The sequence below is a fragment of the Palaemon carinicauda genome, chromosome 1 (assembly GCF_036898095.1).
Source record: "Palaemon carinicauda isolate YSFRI2023 chromosome 1, ASM3689809v2, whole genome shotgun sequence".
NCBI lineage: Eukaryota > Metazoa > Arthropoda > Malacostraca > Decapoda > Palaemonidae > Palaemon > Palaemon carinicauda.
This window is the reverse complement of record NC_090725.1, coordinates 90,242,555-90,262,112: the sequence shown is the minus strand read 5'-3', so window position 1 is coordinate 90,262,112 and position 19,558 is coordinate 90,242,555. Positions and strand designations below refer to the sequence as shown.

The 19,558-nt window shown below is 39.2% G+C and overlaps 1 protein-coding gene across 1 annotated transcript in view; it reads left to right on the top strand.

Moving 5' to 3' along the window:
* The window catches only part of Ttc7 (tetratricopeptide repeat domain 7), a 631,216-nt gene that overhangs the window by 355,463 nt on the left and 256,195 nt on the right, over positions 1 to 19,558 (top strand). The window contains exon 12 of the mRNA XM_068382742.1: positions 5,980 to 6,061. Coding sequence (XP_068238843.1) covers positions 5,980 to 6,061 — 82 coding nt within the window. The remainder of the gene's footprint in view (positions 1 to 5,979; positions 6,062 to 19,558) is intronic.

Sequence of the window (19,558 nt, the reverse complement as noted above, 5' to 3'; positions counted from 1 at the left end):
CGAGAGCATTCCTCTTAGGGTACCAATAAAAGTGCCTTCGTAGGTGGAACAACATATACAGGGTCCAGGAAGGTCTCTCTTTGGAACAAAGGAGCCCAGACCTTGTGTTGTTTTCCGACGCCTCGGACTCAGGGTGGAAAGCAACACTAGGAAAGTCAGAGATTTCGGGTCTGTGGACAAAACAACAGCAAAGTCTCCACATCAATCAAAAGGAGCGGTTAATAGTCCTGTTGGCTCTCAAGAGGTTCGAGAAGCTTGTACTGAACAAAGTCATACAAATCAATGCAGACAATACCACAGCTTTGGCCTACATAGCGAAACAAGAAGGAACGCATTCGAGGCCTCTTTACGAGATAGCAAAAACTCTTCTCGTTTGGGTACATCAAAGAAAGATATCCCTGTTGACAAGATTCATTCAAGGGGAAAACAATGTGAGGGCTGACAGCCTCAGCAGGAGGAGTCAAGTTCTCCCCACAGAGTGGACACAGCATCTAGATGTATGCAAGAAACTTTGGCGGATTTGGGGCCGCCCTCTCATAGATCCATTCGCAACTTCAAAAACCAGAAGACTAGAGAATTATTGCTCCCCAGTTCCGGATCTTGATGCGTCACACATACTCATTCTTGATGGACTGGTCACACCTATATGTGTACGCTTTCCCTCTATTCAAAGTGCTGTACAAAGTACTACAAGAGTTTGTGTCTCATGAGGGAACCAGATTGACGTTAATAGCCCCCTTCTTGCCGTCAAGGTGTTAGTTCACAGAAGTACTGGAATGGTTGGTGGATGTTCCAAGAAGCTTGCCATTGAGAATAGATCTTCTCAGACAACCCCACTTGGCAAGAAACTATCTAAACCTCCAAGCTCTACGTCTGACTGCCTTCAGACTATTGAAAAACTCGCAAGATCTAGAGGAATTTTGAAGGAAGCAGCCAAGGCTATTGCTAGAGCAAGAAGAACTTCTACTTTCAGGGTGTACCAATCCAAGTGGAAAGTGTTTAGAGCATGGGGTAATACTAACTCAGTTTCTTCATCCAATACCTTTATAGCTCAAATTGCATTTTTCTTTTTAGAGCTTAGAAGAAGGCACAATTTCTCCTCCTCAACCATTAAAGGGTACAGGATTATGTTAGCAGCAGTCTTCAGGCATAGGCATTTAGACCTCTCGAATAACAAGGACCTTCAGGATTTCCTTAGATCCTTTGAAACCTCTAAAAAACGTCAACAGGATTTACCAGCCTGGAATTTAGACGTTGTTTTAAAATTTATGAGTAACAGATTCGAACCTTTGAACCCTGCTTCTTTTAAAGATCGGACTTTAAAGACTTTATTTTTAGTAAGCTTAGCAACAGCAAAAAGGGTCAGTGAAGTTCATGCTTTTTGCAAAAACATTGGCTTTAGATACGGCAAAGCTATATGCTCCCTGCAGCTTGAATTTCTAGCCAAGAACGAACGTCCTTCTCACCCATGACCAAAATCTTTCGAAATTGCTAACCTCTATGATCTGGTGGGTGAGAAGCTGGAGAAAGTTCTTTGTCCTGTTAGAGCACTAAGGCTCTATTTAAACAGGACTAAAGGTTTAAGAGGCAATTCAGAAGCTCTTTGGTGTACAGTCAAAGAGCCTGTTTTTTTCTATGTCTAAAAACGCCTTATCATATTTCATAAGACTTTTTTTGATTAAAGAAGCTCACACACACTGTGGTGAGGTAGATCTTAAGCTGCTGAAAGTTAAGACTCATGAAGTTAGAGCTGTGGCAACTTCCGTGGCTTTTAAACAAAATCGTTCTCTGCAAAGTATGATGAATACAACGTTTTGGAGAAGTAAATCTGTATTTGCATTACTTTATTTAAAAGTTGTCTGGACTCATTATGAGGACTGCTACACTTTGGGTCCATTCGTAGCAGCGAATGCAGTAGTAGGTGAAGGATCTACCACTACACTCCCTTAATCCCTAGTACCCTTTTCCCCTCTTGGAACTTGTATATATTTGTATGATTGGAGGAAATTGTTAGGCAATCTTTCACAATCTTTGACTTAGTCTGGTAGTCATTTGTTCCTTGAGAGCGCCCGGAACAAGGGTATTAGTTGAGGTCCTGTCAGCATAGAGGTTATTCACCATTTGACAGCTCCTAGAGTTCTTCAGCCCCCTGGGTGGATCGCTGGTTTCAAAGGACAGCAGACTTATTAATGCAGAGAACCATTGAAGTCAGCTTCCTTAATAGGTACGAACCCTTAAGCTAAGCTTTGTTTTAAACTCTTAAGTGAAATTCCATTAATGTTGCTGTCACTGACCCGCCACCAAGGGTGTCAATCAGCTATTAGATATAACCAGCGGTAAGTTTAAATGTTTAAAAATTATATTTTCATAATAAAATAAATTTTTTAACATACTTACCAGCTGGTTATATAACTTAAAATCTGATGGAAAATCTGATACTAGGAGGGATAGTTCGACCTAACTCCGTGGTGGCGCTAGTGTATACATGACATATCTATGCGATTGCTGCGAGTTTTGAATTTCTGCCGTACAGAAGAATAAAGCTATTATATATAACCAGCGGGTAAGTATGTTCAAAAATTTATTTTATTATGAAAATATAATTTTGGCTGATTCTCTTGGAAGGATTTTGGAGATATCTACCTTTTCTCTAATTCATATCTAGGAATTATTTATAAGCTATTGCAAACCCTCTTTGAAAAAAATATTCATTTGAAAATGATCTCTCTAAAGTAGTTTCTTTCCTCAAGTAGATTGCTGACAAGGCTAATGATGCAAACCACATTAATTTTTATTTAAATTACAATTATTAAAGGATGGTCCCAGCTTTGCACCTATCATAGTAAGTCAGTTTTAATCTTGAAAGTATGATCTATTTTCATTGAACCTTTTTCATCTCTAGCTGGATCTTAGCAATCATTCTCATACTTCTAAGTAGGTTACTAATATGAGGTACATTATTGAGTTGTTTTTCCTCGCTTCAAAGACTCCTTCTAACCCAGAACCCCTTAATCTCTCTCTGTCCCCCATCTTCCTTGGTTCCTTCAATGAGAGCTCAGCACAAGTCTTGATCGAATTATTAGTTCTTTAATTGTGCTAAGAGATGTGGAACCTACAAGAAGGGTTTGACTATTGGAAAAACTATCCCAGCAATCCTCTCGGCCTTCAGATTCCGGAGAGAGGAGTTAGAATTTCTCAGTTTCTGATCAATTGGATGATGCTAATGGCAGAACCTTGAGCATTTCAAGTCATTTGAGAAGGGAAAATCTGTTTGATTACTTTTCATCACCTGTTCTTAGTTCTCATGGTATCAAGAGGCTGAAGCCAGTCCTAAACTTGTTAAGAATTAACAGATTCCTTCTACTGACAATTGTTAACATAAAAACTAACTCATTGGTCCATTCTGCCATACTGGAGGACAACTCAATATTCTTTCACTATATAAGATGCCCTTTTCATGTCCCAGTACATCAAATGTCAGTGAAGTTCCCGGAGTTTCTATTCTTAGGGAAAATTTTTTTGGTTCAAATGCCTGTGATTTGGCCTTAACACAACTCTTCAAGTATTCATCTGAGTTATGGCTTGATTCATTAGCTTCATCAATACACAGAAAACTCCTTCGGGTGACAAACATTTTGAGCCCCAGTTATTGGGTCCTTTGACTCTCGGACAGTACTACATTGGATCCCTCTCTCTGGCTACGGAGCATTTTTCTTTTGCCTACACTTAAACCAAATAGTCTGGCTATTCTCTCCATATTCTCCTCTGTCTTCCTACACCTGACAACACTGAGATTACCAAACAATTCTTCTTTGTTCAAGGGATTAACTCTTGTACTGTAATTGTTCTGTGGCTACTTTCCTCTTATTAAGGGTAGACAAGATCCTTTAGCTATGGTAAGCAGCTCTTCTAGGAGAAGGACATTCCAAAATCAAACCATTGTTCTCTAGTCTTGGGTAGTACCATAGCGTCTGTATCATGGTCTTCCAATGTCTTGGGTTAGAGTTCTCTTCCTTGAAGGTACAATCGGGTGCACTATTGTATCTTATTTCTCTTACTGTTTATCAAATTTTACCTAATTCTTTTAAACATATCACTTAAGTTCTTCTTCGAGAGATCTTCCTCGACAACCTTATATTATCTTATTGCTGTAGTTGTCCATCACAAATGATAATGACAGTTCCTTGTTCTTCAATAAAAATTGAGGAACTAAATGATTAACCAACAAAATCATTGGTTGACCAACTTCAGTGTTTAAATCCAAAATTATTTCTTCTTTCTTACATGAATATTTTTTTTCGATTTGGTGGAAAACATTCTCCTTCTATGCCTAAAGTTGTAACAATCTTTTTTCTTTAATAATTTGATTATTGAGGCACAAGATACAATAGATTGTAGTTATTCCCCTTTTAATGGCCAGAGCCCATGATGGTAGGGGATTGTGCAACACAACGGAAATGCAATTTTCTTTGCTGTAGCTTTTTACTGGAAAGTTATACAATTAGATTAGATATTGTTATGGCTTGGGATGTTACAAGTTAGGATAACAGAAGTTTATCCTTCGTTAATGGCTGTTGAGTCAATGGTAAGAATATGGGTACCAAGATGTGTTCTGAGAGTACTTTTGCAATATGTTTTATTTAGTTATTTTAATTAGCTTTTTCTGCATCGATCTTGTTAGTTCCTCATATACGTAGATCGCATATTTTTCGTATCATATCTTCTAAGAAAGGCATCAAGTCTAAGTTTACCCTCTCAACTGTGATAGGCCAGACAATTGAAGGCTAGATTAAAGGTAAGAAATTTTTAAGATTTACGTCCCATTAGTTGAAAATAAATTTTATATTTCTTGTGTTTATTACTGCTATCCATCCCTCCTGTTAGACAGAGTATTCAACCATAAATATTGAGCAATGTTTATTCATTAAGATTAAAGTTTATAATTTTATAAATTATTTCAATACTTGTATGATATTTATTGAAATTCCCACCTTTCTCTCCACTTATAGGGTTTTTAAAAACAAGTGAATTCATCAGGATGATGGTGGTAGTCCTTATTGGGCATCCATAGATACTGAAGGGGTAGTAGTAGTAGTAGTAGTAGTAGTAGTAGTAGTAGTAGTAGTAGTAGTAGTAAGAATTATGCTTTGGAATGAATTCTTTGAATTTTAGACGTTTAAACAAAAGCTTCACTTAAAGAAACAATGTAGGCTAATGAATATAAGGTATGTAGCAAAATTATTTTGTTTCACTTTTTTCTTAAACCCACAAGGTATTTTACTATGATTTGAAAATAGAATAAAAACTATCATCACTGCTGTAGGAATATTGTAATTGAAAGATACTAGGCTGTTTTATGATACTTATTTTCCTTTGAGTTCATTACTGGTACAGTATAATGAAATCTACTAAGGCTATATAAATTTTGATTTACAGATAGTTTATTCAATTCCGCTATATAAAAAATATTCTACAATATAGAAGATTTTACTAGAAATCAAATATTTAGTTCTGGTATTTGTGAAGATGTTGAAAATTTATTATTTATTTTCGAAGCTGGTGTAGGAATTCTTTAGAGGTTTCTTTATTTCCAATATTTATGCTACAGTACTGTACTTTTACATGTTATTGACATTTTCTGTTTTACATCACTAATGAACTCAAGGATTTTGAAAAAGATAATAGGGGATTTTTAATGTAGAGAAGTTATAATTGACTGGGTATGAAAGAAAGTAACCAGAATTATTATGCTAAGTTTTCTTTGTTTATTTCCTTGAAGTAATCTTTTTATGACTACATATTTTGTTGTGTTTTCTTATTGGAAGATTGGGACAAAACCCATAGTTTATCCACATAATTTATGTTGTTAATGAGATTGTTTTCAGTATTTTCAAGGGTACAGTGATACATAACTTTTGAAAGATTTTAATGTTGTAACTTGCAATTTTGATAAATAAAAGTATTTTTTGGAACCTCTAGGACGGATCAAGTGAATGAAGCAGCTCAATGTATACAAGAAGCTTCATCTATATTTCCAATGAGTCATCACATCATGTTTATGGTAAGTGACTTTGCCTGAATAATCTTAGTCTAGATAATTTTTATGGGTCAACCCAGATTATATATAGGCTACCAACTGAGCGTTAGTGTGTGTAATCCAAATTTTCATGGATAAGATTGAAAGTTGACTCCCAATTCACAGTACATTATGGTACAAGAGAATTATTCCAGTAAAAGTAATATAAATGAACAAACTTCTAAAATGATTCAGATGTAACTGCCTCTTTACTGAATAGAAAGATGTACAGTGATACCTCGGTACTCGACCATAATCCGTTCGGGATCAGTGTTCGACCTCCGATTTGTTCGAGTACCGAAACCTTTTTTCCCATAAGAAATAATGGTATTTATTTTTATACGTTCCTACGCACTCCAAAATGCCCAAAATATTAATAAAACGTGTACCTAAACAACAATAATTATTTAAATGTGTACGAAATTGGTCAGAAAACTATATAAAACAATTTTAAACCATTTACTGTACATACCTTTGAGCAGCAGTTCGATGGCATACAGGAATGGATGTGGAGAGGATGGAAGGGGGAGGTTACTGCTTGGAAAGAGAGTCCCCTTCCATGATGTGGCTGGGTAGTTCTCCTTCAAGGGTTTTTTCTCTCTGCAGTAAAAGGTCGGGCAAATCTCCTTCAGGGGTTTTTTCTCTTCTGTTTCTCCTCTTTGGAGGGGAATCAGGCTGGGATGTAGCAGCTCTCTTTTCTTTTATGAAAAACATGTCAATTGACAGCTGCTTCTTTCTCTTCTGCACTATTCTTCTAAAGTGAGACATAACATTATCATTAATGTAGGTATTGGCCGGCATTTTCTTCCAAAATAACCCGGTCTCATCGCAATTGAAGTCTTGCTGCGGGATCAAATTTTGTTACTTAATGTATCGGTCAAATTCAACAACGTATTTTTCAGCTGCCGCCTGATCCGAACTGGCTGCCTCCCCATGCCTAGTCACACGGTGAATACCAGTTCTGTTCCGGAATTTCTCGAACCAGCCCCTGCTTGCTTTAAAAGTAAATGACGAATCACTTTCACTAGTACTGGCACTTTTCTTCACCAATTCTTCATAAATATGAAGAGCTTTCTCGCAAATGAAAGCTTCACTTATATTTTCCCCGGCCAACTGCTTTTCTTTAATAAATATAAGGAGCAACTTTTCCATTTCCTCAATTACTTGTGGCCTTTGCTTACTAATTGCTGTCACTCCCTGTGCAACATTAGCTTTCTTTATCACTTCCTTATTTTTCAAAAAGGTCGAAATGGTCGACTTCGCCATGCCATACTGTAAGGCTAGATCAGACACTCGTACACCATTCTCGTATTTCGCAATAATTTCCTTCTTCAACTCGATCGTTGTTCTCACTGTTTTCCTCTTATCCTTCCCCTTATCACTAACTTTCTTGGGGCCCATTATTATCAGCAAAAAAAGACAATAAAACGCACTAAATCACAATAAATTCTCAACACATGTTGTCGGACTGACGCTCTCTGTTGAAATGATGCTACCCGACCAAGCGAGAGTAGCCGAGATGGCCGCTCATCTCACTCGGCCACACGTTCGGCTGTTCGAGTTCCGATTTTTTGTTCGAACACCGCAGCAAAAATTACTCTAATTTTTTGGTCGAACTCCGATTTGTTCGAATTTAGAGTCGTTCGACTACCGAGGTATCACTGTAGTACTTTGTAGAGTACAGTAAAAGATTATATTATTATAAGATTTTAAACATTTAAACTTACCCGCTGGTTATATAATAATAGCTTTATGCTTCTGTCCTCGGCAGAAATTCAAGGCTCGCAGCAATCGCATAGATATGCCGGGTATACACTAGCGCCACCACGGAGCTAGGTCAAACTATCCCTCCTAGTATTAGATTTTCTTCTGCCGTCATACTGGCAACATAGAAACCAAATTTACTTGTGTTTAACCGGGATTTTAGCAGTATTTTGGTGATGTACTCTCGTTTCGGGTTTGAGCTTTCGCTTGTCAGGTTTTTGTTTGATATTTTATCGCTATGCTATAGCGTAAAAGGTAGGATTAATAATTTTTTAACCTATTTTTAACTAACGAAAGCATATGGCGATAGGTAAACATCTCGCTTCATCTATGACGTCACAGTCATTTGACGTAAGCTTGAGTATGACTTGTATTTTCTTTCTTTTTCTACAAAGAATGATAAGTTAATACTATCTTACAAAGTATTTAGTTATATAAAAAAAGGATTATATTATTTTAAGAAAATTTTTGTCCTTTTGGTATGCTTTCTTTGGATAATCTTCGATCTGTTTTAAAGATTATCTAGCGTTCATTTTTATTTATGCTACGCAGTCCTCGGTCAATCGTTACAGTAATACTCCTTGTATCGATATTTATGAAAAGTACATTTTTCTTTAAAAACTAAGTTTTTAAATTATATTAAATAAAAGGAATATGTCATTTTCCAATTATATTGGTCCTTTTAGTATTTTTTCTTTAGCTAATCTGTTTACAAAGATTAAAGAGAATTAGCGTTCAATTAATTTTTATACGACGTAGTATTCATGACAATCGATATAGTCACACGATTCTTTGTATCGTTGTTTACTTGTTTGTTTTTGGAATACTAAACTTTTTCAGTTAATATTTATAAATGTTCCAATTGTTAAATGTGACTTCGTCTTTTATTGGAACCCCTTAATATTAAGGGTTGGTTTAAATATATAGATATATTCTTTATTCCTATATCTATTCATGTATTATGTTAATATTTTATATTAAATATTTTGTTACATTTAATATGGGATTCAGTGACTATTGCATTCCCATTCTAGCCCTTGACAGAATAGTAAGTTCTCCCTCTACGGGCGTGTATACTTTTGGTTTTATACCAAAGAGTCAAAAATGCAAATTTTTAGTGCTAAATTAGTGCAGTGAATTTTATTCAATACAGTGGAGGGTGCTTCTGTTCGGACCTGTCGCTATCCTAGCCTTAGACCTCTTTCAAGCTCCCGGACCCATGGGAGAAGTTAAGTCGAGCGGCGAAGGGAAGCGAGAGGCGTAGCCTGGCGCTTACCGTCCTATAAGACCCGAGCAGAAGTCCCCTCGAGTGTTTTCTGTTGACGATCCTCAGAACACTCGCCCTCGCCGTAGGTAAGGCGAGGTAAAAGTGTTTTTTAACTCTTAAATGATTGCGTGCATCAGGCGCGAAGCTGAAAACAAAATTAAAATCATTCTTGACAGGTAATGAGCATTCAATGTTCTTACCTCTTTAAAAGAGCTGAACTTGATGGCGCGTGCCAAGCAGCTGAGCATGATGGCGCTCGCCAGGTGGCGTAGCATGGCGCCTCGTGCCAAGCTGAACATGACGCCTCGCGCCAAGCTGAACGTGACCCTTCGCGCGGCTTAACGTGACACCTCGCGCCAAGCTGAGAGTGACGCCTCGCGCCAAGCTGAGCGTGACAACAATAGAGCATTAGTCATCTAGCTTTTACTAGATGCGATTGGCATAGCTCTGAGCGTCTGTATCGCTAGCGTTTTTTTTTTAATCGCAAGCATTATCTTTCTGAAAGTCACTTGGCGCTGAGCGTCAAGAGCTTGCATGACATCAAGTAGAACTTGATGTCTACATGACCATAAGCGTCTGGCGTTGAAACTTTGGTACGCCAGGCGCTATATTAAGAAATAAATATTAACTAGAAAGATATTATGTTCTCAGACCAGGGCCTGCTTGAACTAATTCTGGGTTGGGAGAGCTAGAATTAAACCTCTAAAGCATTGAGGTCAGAATTCAGAACCTTAAGGAGTTGACTCCTAGGAAACAAGACATCTCTACCTAGGTTAGAGACTTGTAGGAGGAAGGGAGTGACTTTCAGAAACTCATGAGAGTTTTCTGAAGAGTTTCCATTTTATTTTGTACCTGCTGCTCCTCGTTCCGCCTTCAGAGTTTTTCGCTAAGGAAAACGGCAAAGGGGTCTCTGTTTATTATTTTATTATTATTACTAGCCAAGCTACAACCCTAGGTTGAAAAGCAAGATGCTTTAAGCCTAAGGGCTCCAATAGGGAAAGATGGCTCAGTAAGGAGAGGAAATAAGGAAATAAATAAATGATGAGAATAAATTTATGATAAATCATTCTGAGAAAAGTAACAAAGTCAGAAAGACAGTGCTGATAGGGCAGTGCTTTAGCGTGTCCTCATGCAGCATAAAGAACCTAACTGCAGATGTTGGTGCAGCAGCACATTCAACTGCAACAGCAGGAAGTGCATTAGAGCTTTTGTAAGGGAAGGCAGTGCCCCTTTTTTGCTGTATACGGCCTGTCAGGATGTCAGAAGTTGGCAAAGTTTTAGTTCAGACTGATAAGGATCTTGTTCCTGAGTCTGGTGTTATGGTACAGGCACCGCCGCTTCCGTCAGACTGTTTTCCGTCTGCTGAAATGCGGAGCATGATGTAAGCGATGAGGAAGACGAGTTGCGATCATAGTTTTCTACACCGTTGTCGCCTAATGTTGATCCTAGTTGGACTATGCTGCTGGCATGAAGCAACGGCTCTCATCTGTTATGCAGTCTTATGAGCCTGCTGTTAGCAGAGCGATGGTTCGTCATGATTCTTTTCAGGACGCGTTGTTGCACTGGCGGCCTACCAGCAAGCTAATTTTGAACAGCGTGATAAGGCTTCTATATCCTTTTGAGTGTCTTCTCTTGATACCAGACATCAAACGGCCAAGCGTGTCATCGAGCGTTTACCTTCCAAGTGCGGCGACGATCGTTAGGCAGCTAAGCGCAACATTGGGCGTCAAGCCTCCTGGCTAGTACAGTGGTAACGTGTTTGCCTCGCATTCGCGTGGCAAGAGATCGATCCCCGCCCAGGGCCGTGAGTTTAAGCTGTTTACTGGGGAGGCTACTGCTGTGGTAGGGCACCACAGTGGGGGGTTGGGCTTGCCCGGCTGACGTTCTGGTGAGCATCTATTCTGATGGAACTGGAACTGTAACCAGACACCTTTTAACCTTTAAGCTGAACGTGACGTCGGGCGTCAAGTTGAACATGACATCGAGCAACAAGCTCGTGACGTCGAACGTCACGTCAGTCACATACTGTTCAAGCTACGTCCAGAGGTCAAAACTTCTCTATAGTGACTCATAAGACTATGCTTGCAGCATTAAAGAAGGTCTACTGGATGATCTCTTTAGATCTCCAGGATGCTTACTTCTACTTCCTCATCCATCCGAACTTCAAGCTACCGTAAGGTTTGTGTATGGGAGGAAGTTGTCCAGTTTTGAGTTCTTTGTTTAGGGCTAAGCACCACTCCTCAAATAGAGGGTGCGTCTGTGAGGACATATCGTTGTGTCCTATGCTTAGACCTCTGGAAGGAAGTATTCCAGTTTCGGGCCTTAGGCTTCGGCGTCACCACCGCCCCTCTAGTCTTCACAAAGATCATGATGAATGTGGCAAGCATGCTCCACTCAAGAAGCATCAGAGCCTCCTTGCACTTGGACGATTGGCTACTAAGAGCCCCCTCACTCAATCGCTGTCTGAAGGATTTGCGTCTGACAATGAGTGTGTCAGAGGAGCTAGGACTTATGGTGAATTCAGAGAAGTCTCAATTGATCCCTTCCTAGAAGGTCCTTTATTTAGGGATGGAGATTCACAGTCTGACTTTTCAGGTTTTTCCATCACCTGCAAGAATGCAGCTAGCTCTCCTAAGGATTTGTGCCTTTCTAAAGAAGGAGTTTTGTTCAGTGAGGGAGTGGAAGAGTCTCCGGGGAACCCTCTCTTCATTAGAACAATATGTATGTCTGGGGAAACTAAATTTACGACCCCTTCAGTTCCATCTTATTGCCATTGGAGCAAAGAAGACAGCCTCGATAAGGAGAGCATTCCTCTTACGGAACCAATGAAAGAGTGACTTCGTTGGTGGAACAACGTAAACAGGCTCCAGGAAGGTCTCTCTTTGTAACAAAAGAGCCCAGACCTTGTGTTGTTTTCCGACGCCTCGGACTCAGGGTAGGGAGCAACACTAGGAAAGTCAGAGATTTCGGGTCTGTGGACAAAACAACAGTTAAGTCGCCATATCAATCAAAAGGAGCTGTTAACAGTCCTGTTGGCTCTCAAGGGGTTCGAGAAGCTAGTACTGAACAAAGTACTGTAATACAAATCAATGCAGACAATACCACAGCTTTGGCCTACATAGCGAAACAAGGGGGAATGCATTCAAGGTCTCTTTACGAGTTAGTAAACCTCTTCTCTTTTGGGCACATCAAAGAAAGATATCCCTGTTGACAAGATTCATTCAAGGGAAAAAGAATGTGAGGGCAGACAGCCTCAGCAGGAGGAATCAAGTTCTCCCCACAGAGTGGACACTGCATCTAGATGTATGCAAGAAACTTTGGTGGATATGGGGCCGCCCGCAACTTCAAAAACCAAAAGACTAGAGAATTATTACTCCCCAGTTCCGCATCTCGAAGCGTCACACATAGACGCGTTCCTGATTGACTGGTCACACCTAGATGTGTATGCTTTCCCTCCATTCAAAGTGCTGCACAGAGTACTACAAAAGTTTGTGTCTCACGAGGGAACCAGATTGACGTTAATAGCCCCCTTCTAGACGTCAAGAGGTTGGTTCACAGAGGTACTAGAATGGATGGTGGATGTTCCAAGAAGCTTGTCATTGAGAATAGATCTTGTCAGACAACCCCACTTGGCAAGAAACCATCTAAACCTCCCAGCTCTACGTCTGACTGCCTTCAGACTATCGAAAAACTTGCAAGATCTAGAGTATTTTCGAGCAAGAAGAACTTCTACTATCAGGGTGTACCAATCCAAGTGGGAAGTTTTTAGAGCATGGTGTAAAACAAACTCAGTTTTTTTCAGTTTCTTCATCCAGTACCTCTATAGCTCAAATTGCCGATTTCTTTTTAGAGCTTAGAAGAAGACACAATTTCTCCTCCTCAACCATTAAAGGGTACAGGAGTATGTTAGCAGCAGTCTTCAGGCATAGACATTTAGACCTCTCGAATAATAAGGTCCTTCAGGATCTCCTTAGATCCTTTGAAACCTCTAAGAAACGTCAACAGGATTCACCAGCCTGGAATTTAGACGTGGTTTTAAAATTTCTTATGAATGACAGATTCGAATCTTTGAACTCTGCTTCTTTTAAAGATCGGACTTTAAAGACTTTGTTTTTAGTAAGCTTAGCAACAGCTAAAAGGGTCAGTGAGGTTCATGCTTTTAGCAAAAACATTGGCTTTAGAAACGGCAAAGCTATATGCTCCCTGCAGCTTGATTTTCTAGCCAAAAACGAACATCCTACTCACCCATGGCCAAAATCTTTCGAAATTGCTAACCTCTCTGATTTGGTGGGTGAGGAGCTGGAGAAGGTTCTTTGTCCTGTCAGAGCACTAAGGGTCTATTTAGACAGGACTAAAGGTTTAAGAGGCAGTTCAGAAGTTCTTTGGTGTGCAGTCAAGAAGCCTGCTTTACCTATGTCTAAAAATGCCTTATCATATTTCATAAGACTTTTAATTAAAGAAGCTCACACACTGTGGTGAGGCAGATCTTAAGCTGCTGAAAGTTAAGACTCATGAAGACTCATGAGCTGTGGCAATTTCTGTGGCTTTTAAACAAAATCGTTCTCTGCAAAGTATGATGAATACAATGTTTTGGAGAAGTAATCTGTATTCGCATCACTTTATTTAAAAACGTGTCCAGACTCTTTATGAGGACTGCTACACTTTTGGTCCATTCGTAGCAGCGAATGCAGTAGTAGGTGAAGGTCTACCACTACACTCCCTTAATCCCTAGTACCCTTTTCCCCTCTTGGAACTTGTATATATTTTTATGATTGGAGGAAATTGTTAGACAATCTTCCGCAATCTTTGACTTAGTTAGGTAGTCATTTGTTCCTTGAGAGCTCCCGGAACAAGCGTATTAGTTGAGGTCCTGTCAGCATAGAGATTATTCACCGTTTGACAGCTCCTAGAGTTCTTCAGCCCCTGGGTGGATCGCTGGTTCTCAAAGGACAGCAGACTTATTAATGCAGAGAACCATTGAAGTCAACTTCCTTAATAGGTACGAACCTTTAAGCTAGTTTTGTTTTAAACTCTTAAGTGAAATTCCATTAATGTTGCTGTCTCTGACCCGCCACCAAGGGTGTCAATCAGCTATTATTATATAACCAGCGGTAAGTTTAAATGTTTAAAAATTATATTTTCATAAAATAAATTTTTGAACTTATTTACCCGCTGGTTATATAGCTCCGTGGTGGCGCTAGTGTATACCTGGCATATCTATGTGATTGCTGCGAGTTTTGAATTTCTGCCGTGGACAGAAGCATAAAGCTATTATTATATAACCAGCAGGTAAGTATGTTCAAAAATTTATTTTATCTTGAAAATATAATTTTCATTTATAGATTGTTATTTGTTCCTACACATATGCTGACCTCCTATCTTTTAAGATATGTCTTGAACACCACTGGATCAGCCATTGAGTTTTGAACATGGTAGTTGGTAATGACATGTTTTCCTAAGGGGTAAGCTCTGCCAAATATTACAGAATAGCCATTTATGTCCTTGGCTCTAACTGGTATGTGCTGATCTGTCAACGGTTGGATCTTTCTGTCTTTTGTGGTAAGTTTATGTTTTGTATGCTCCGTGTCATAAGCCAACTTGAAAATCATTTGTCTGGTGGCCATACCTAATACCAACAGTATTTCCCTATGTATTGGAGTTTTCTTATAGCTCCCTTTGTGGCAAAATCCCCAGCATTATGGTTTGTGTTATAGCCAAGGAAGTCATTATGGCTTCTTCCTCTGAGGGAATGTAGTTATTATCAGCTGCCCAGACCACAAGTCTTCTGTGACTACAAAAAAAAAAAAATGGTTGGCAAGGGGTAGTAAAAGAAAGTAATTCTTTCTCTTCCTCCTGTGCCAAACCACTTTTGCTTTTCATCGGACATTTCTTCCTTCCAAAGAAGACAAAGAAGATAGTTTCATGGCATGACCTTTCGCTGAAAGTTCATAGGGACCTATAGTAATCATTCTCCTCCTTTAGGAGGGAGGGAAGTCACTCACCTGTAATTGGTATCTTTGGTGTCAGTCAATTGAAACTTGAGCCTGTTTTAGTTACTACTGTTGCATCAGGTAAAGAAAAGCAGTCCTACTCAGACTGAACACCAACACTGTAGGCCATAGGAGGGTGGGGGAATGCACCCACCTTTCCCATTTCTGTCTTGATATTTGAGGATTGTTTTTTATCCTTGTGCACCACTCTTTGCTTCCAAGGAGCTCGGGTATTTACTGGTATGTACTGTTTCACCAGTTGCTGATGAACAGTCCTGCCCTCACCGATCTCCAGCACTTCATGGCAGGCTGATAGGAGTATCACAGTACCTCCTCATGCCAATTCTGAATTCATGAATTAACTGGTACCTTTAGGGTTGGTTAGCAATTGGGATCCTGGTTTGATAATCACTGCGGTTTATTGAAGTTTCTACCCAGACCAATCTCCAGCACCAGTACCTGCGAGGTCGGTTAGCAATAGGGAGCTTAATGTGAAAGCTAAGTTAAGGCCACCATGTAGCTTTTTCACCTCCTCTACCTTCAGGGTCAGTCAGAAAAGTAAGACCCATGCAACAGTGACTGTTGTTTGCTCTGGAACCAGGTGATCTGTCCTTTGGAACCAAACTCCAACTCTTATATGATTGAGGGTGAGGATACTCTATTGTGTGAAGTTTTCTTTCTCTTCCATCTCTGATTTTGAAGAATCTCTCAGAAGAAGTCCAGGAATGTTGATTGCAAGAAGTCCAATGGGACTTACAGCAGTCTCCCCTCATTTGAGAGAAGGGTACCGTTCCACTTGGTACCTGATCTTTTTGCAGATCATGACATTGAGCCTTGGGTCCATTACAGCTGTTTCCCTCAGCTATAATAGTCCAAGATGATCACCCATACAGACATTCAATATGACGGTTTCTTACTTTGATCGTACGCAGATGAATGGTCCCAGTCAGAACCCAACACTGACTCCATTGGCTAGGCAAAGGTGAAACAGATTGTCCACATTCTATATTCTTGCCGTAAAATATCAGGAGCATCCTTGCCAATAGAGAGCTACTCTACTCCATCAGGAGAGAGTAATGGGTCTCACCTGCTTACCAATTCATTTGGTGTCTGTCAAGGTGAGCCTGAGCCCAATGTGACAACAACAATTATGACACCGGTTGCAGGTGTGCTGTCCCACTAGCCCCAGCCACCAGCACTGTAGGCTAGGAAGGGTATATGTGGCCCTTAAAGCCATCCTTCTTCTAAAGGAAGGAGTGATGGAGCTCACTTGGGAACCATGTTTTCGGGAATCGGTCAGCCTGACCATGATTGTAACATTTCCTCCAGGTATCGAGTACCTACACTGTCCAGGTAGAGTGCAGCATGTCTGTTCCTTTACCTGGTATCTTCCTGAAGACATAATGTGGTGGCCCTAAGTCGAGTGATGTTCTGTTCTGCTGGCTTTACGGTAGGGCCCAAGAGAGAGAGAGAGACTAAAATTTGGGTCGTAGAGTACGTACTTTTTGGTTAGAACACTTTAAAGCAGATCACTATCCTTGCCTGCCTTTGCAGTAGTAGTTCCTCAGTAAAGTTTAGATCCCTTTTTCCTCCCTTTTCCCTAGACATAAGTGGCTATTATGTGACAGATGTAGCTTGCCCTAGAAATTATTAAAGGTTAATCACCTTTGAAATTCGCTTTTTATAAATTCCAAGTAGTGCATAAGAAACATAGAAAGGACAGTTTGGTTACATTATTTGAACCATTCCTGGGTTTGTTTATGTTGAATTCAAGTTTGTTTTGTAACAGAAATATTATGCTACAATTAAAGCTGATCAGTTCTACCTGAAAGAAATTAGATGTCTTTAGCGACACATTTTACTGTGAATATTTATTGCAGAACCATTAGAATAAGAATGAGGATAGTACTGTACATAAATAAAGTCACATGACTTCATAAGTTTTTGGTAAGTATCACTTGGAAATATTGTTCACAAGTCTTATCAACTATTCTCTTCCCATTTGAACTAACAATTATTTTCTCTCCTCGGCTGTTAAGAGAATGGAACGTCAATCATTTGGTTTGTGATACAGCAGCTTACCATTGTGCAAGTGTAGATTCTCCAGTTCCATTAACTCTAGAACTTGAATATACTACCCTGGGAGGAACAGTGAGATACTGTACTCCTCATAGCGGTTATTTGAAATATATTGTTTTCACTATGCAGGAATGCTAACAAATCCAGCAGGGAAGCCAGTGAAAATACAATAAACATATAGAATCTGCTAAGGAATGTAATTCAAGAAGACACAATACTTGATTACCTACAAACATCAGCTGTTTAGTTAGCCAACTTGCAAGACCAAATTTAGATATTTTCATTTATGAGGCACAGTGATGGGGTCAAAACTGAAAATCAAATTGAAATCTAAGACAAGCGTAGGCAACTGTTGATTCTTATATTTTTATAAATCTGAGACAACAATATAGTGACTAACCACCGTGAAGTTGAGAACTGAGGAATGTAAACACGCTTTGAAAGTAGCTACTTCCACAAATTTGGAAGAATAAGCTTTCAAACTTACTTATTGTATTATGGTATTTCTGAGCAATAGTTATGTAAGGTTTGAAAAGGGGATAATTTATCACTTTCTAGGTCTGCCTTCATGTTCTCTTTCTCTTCCTCTTTCTTTATCACAGGTTAAACCGAGGGAAAATAAACAGATTTCGTGGTTTATTTACATCTGAATACAGGGGGAAGCTACGCTTGTGCAAAGAGGACCTATTTTGGCAGTAGATGTACTAGTGCCTACATTTACCCCACTTAAGTTAACCCATGATGAGCTAGTACCCAAGCTTGCAAGTGAACAGAAAACTCTGCCATCCATTGACTTTAGTTGAAACTTTTTTTCAGCCTATCAACATTTAAGGGAGTCATACAACATGCAATGCCATCCACATATGTAATACAGTATAGTTTAGGAGTACTTTCTTTAGGGATATTAGGATTCAAAACACCAATTCAGTCTTCTTCCTCTCAATCTAGATAGACTAGGATTGCAGCAATGCAAAGGTTTAGCAGCAGATGAGTCTGAAGTAATTGAAGAATTTGAGGCTCTCTGTGAGAGGTTATAAAATCTGTAGTTTGCCGTTAACTTTCAGAACCCTTACTGAAAGTGACACTATTAACACTGGGCTCAACGTGGGAAGTGAGGTTAAGTTTGGCAACTGGGTGATCATGATCAGAATTACTGCTTTCAAGAAAGGATTTGCTGAACTTTTGATTTTAACAAAAGAAGCCATCAATGTCAAGTGGTTTGAAGATAATTTCTATTGAAATATCTGTTTTAATGTTGTTAATGTTTTTAAGAATATTTTATTTTAACTTCATTACTTCTTATATCGTTTATTCATTTACTTAGTTCCCTTCCTCACTATGCAAATTTTTCCTGTTGGAACCTTTGGCCTTATAGCATCTTGCTTTTCCTACTAGGGTTGTAGCTTAGCTAGTGATAATAATAATGACAACAATGATAATAATAATAATTATTTCAAGGTGGAGTCGTGTCATTGCCATTGTCATCCCCACTATAATCAACTAGCCTAGTCTTCCCTGGATTTTCCTCTGATAAAAGCAAGTTCCCTTTAGGGCTTTGAAAGTTTTAACTTGATAAGCAACCATCGAAATATACTTTTCATGATGGGGACCATGAGGCAACCGCACTCTTCTCAACAGTTCCTTAAATTACAGTATTGCATATGACATGGTACGCAAAAAGAATGCAGATCATGATCTCACAAAAACAATTCCCTTGAACACTCAGTGCTGTAATTGCTAACAAATCCTTGGGAAAACGTTTTAATATGCAGTAATATGTAAACCATGTGGATAACGTCTGAACTAAACCGTGTCAACAGAGAAACTAAAGGAACAAGAGAGACTGGTCCGTCAGTTCTGGGCTTCTTGCCGCTAGAATGTTCCATTCCTTTATTAAGAGCATGTTTTTATTGAAGGGAAAGAAGATGGGTAAATTTTGAAACTTAAAAATTTGATGTATAAATTTTGATTAAACCAATCCTCTGGAGAACAAGCAATATGAACATCAGGGGAGGATTATAGAAATGAACGGTATTGAAATAATTTACCCCATCATGGTTCTACAGCCTCATTCCCCAGAGGCCCCATTCCTCAGCAATCGGTAGAGCTGGCATGTGGAACTGGCTGTACCCATTTCGTCTGCCATTTTAGCACCTCATTCCTTTAAAGTCGAGCAATTCAAGGAGACGCATTGTATCACACTCTTTGTGTCTCACTTTTTGCTACAGTATTTTATGGTTTGTAAATGGCATATTTGTTGACTATTACATTTGTCAGGGAAATGGACATTGCAAGAGGCAAATCTTTATATCAATTGCCAAGAGTAGCTAAGTATATTCAAGCCTCTTGAGGACCAGGAACCACTGGTGGTAGAGAAGGCCA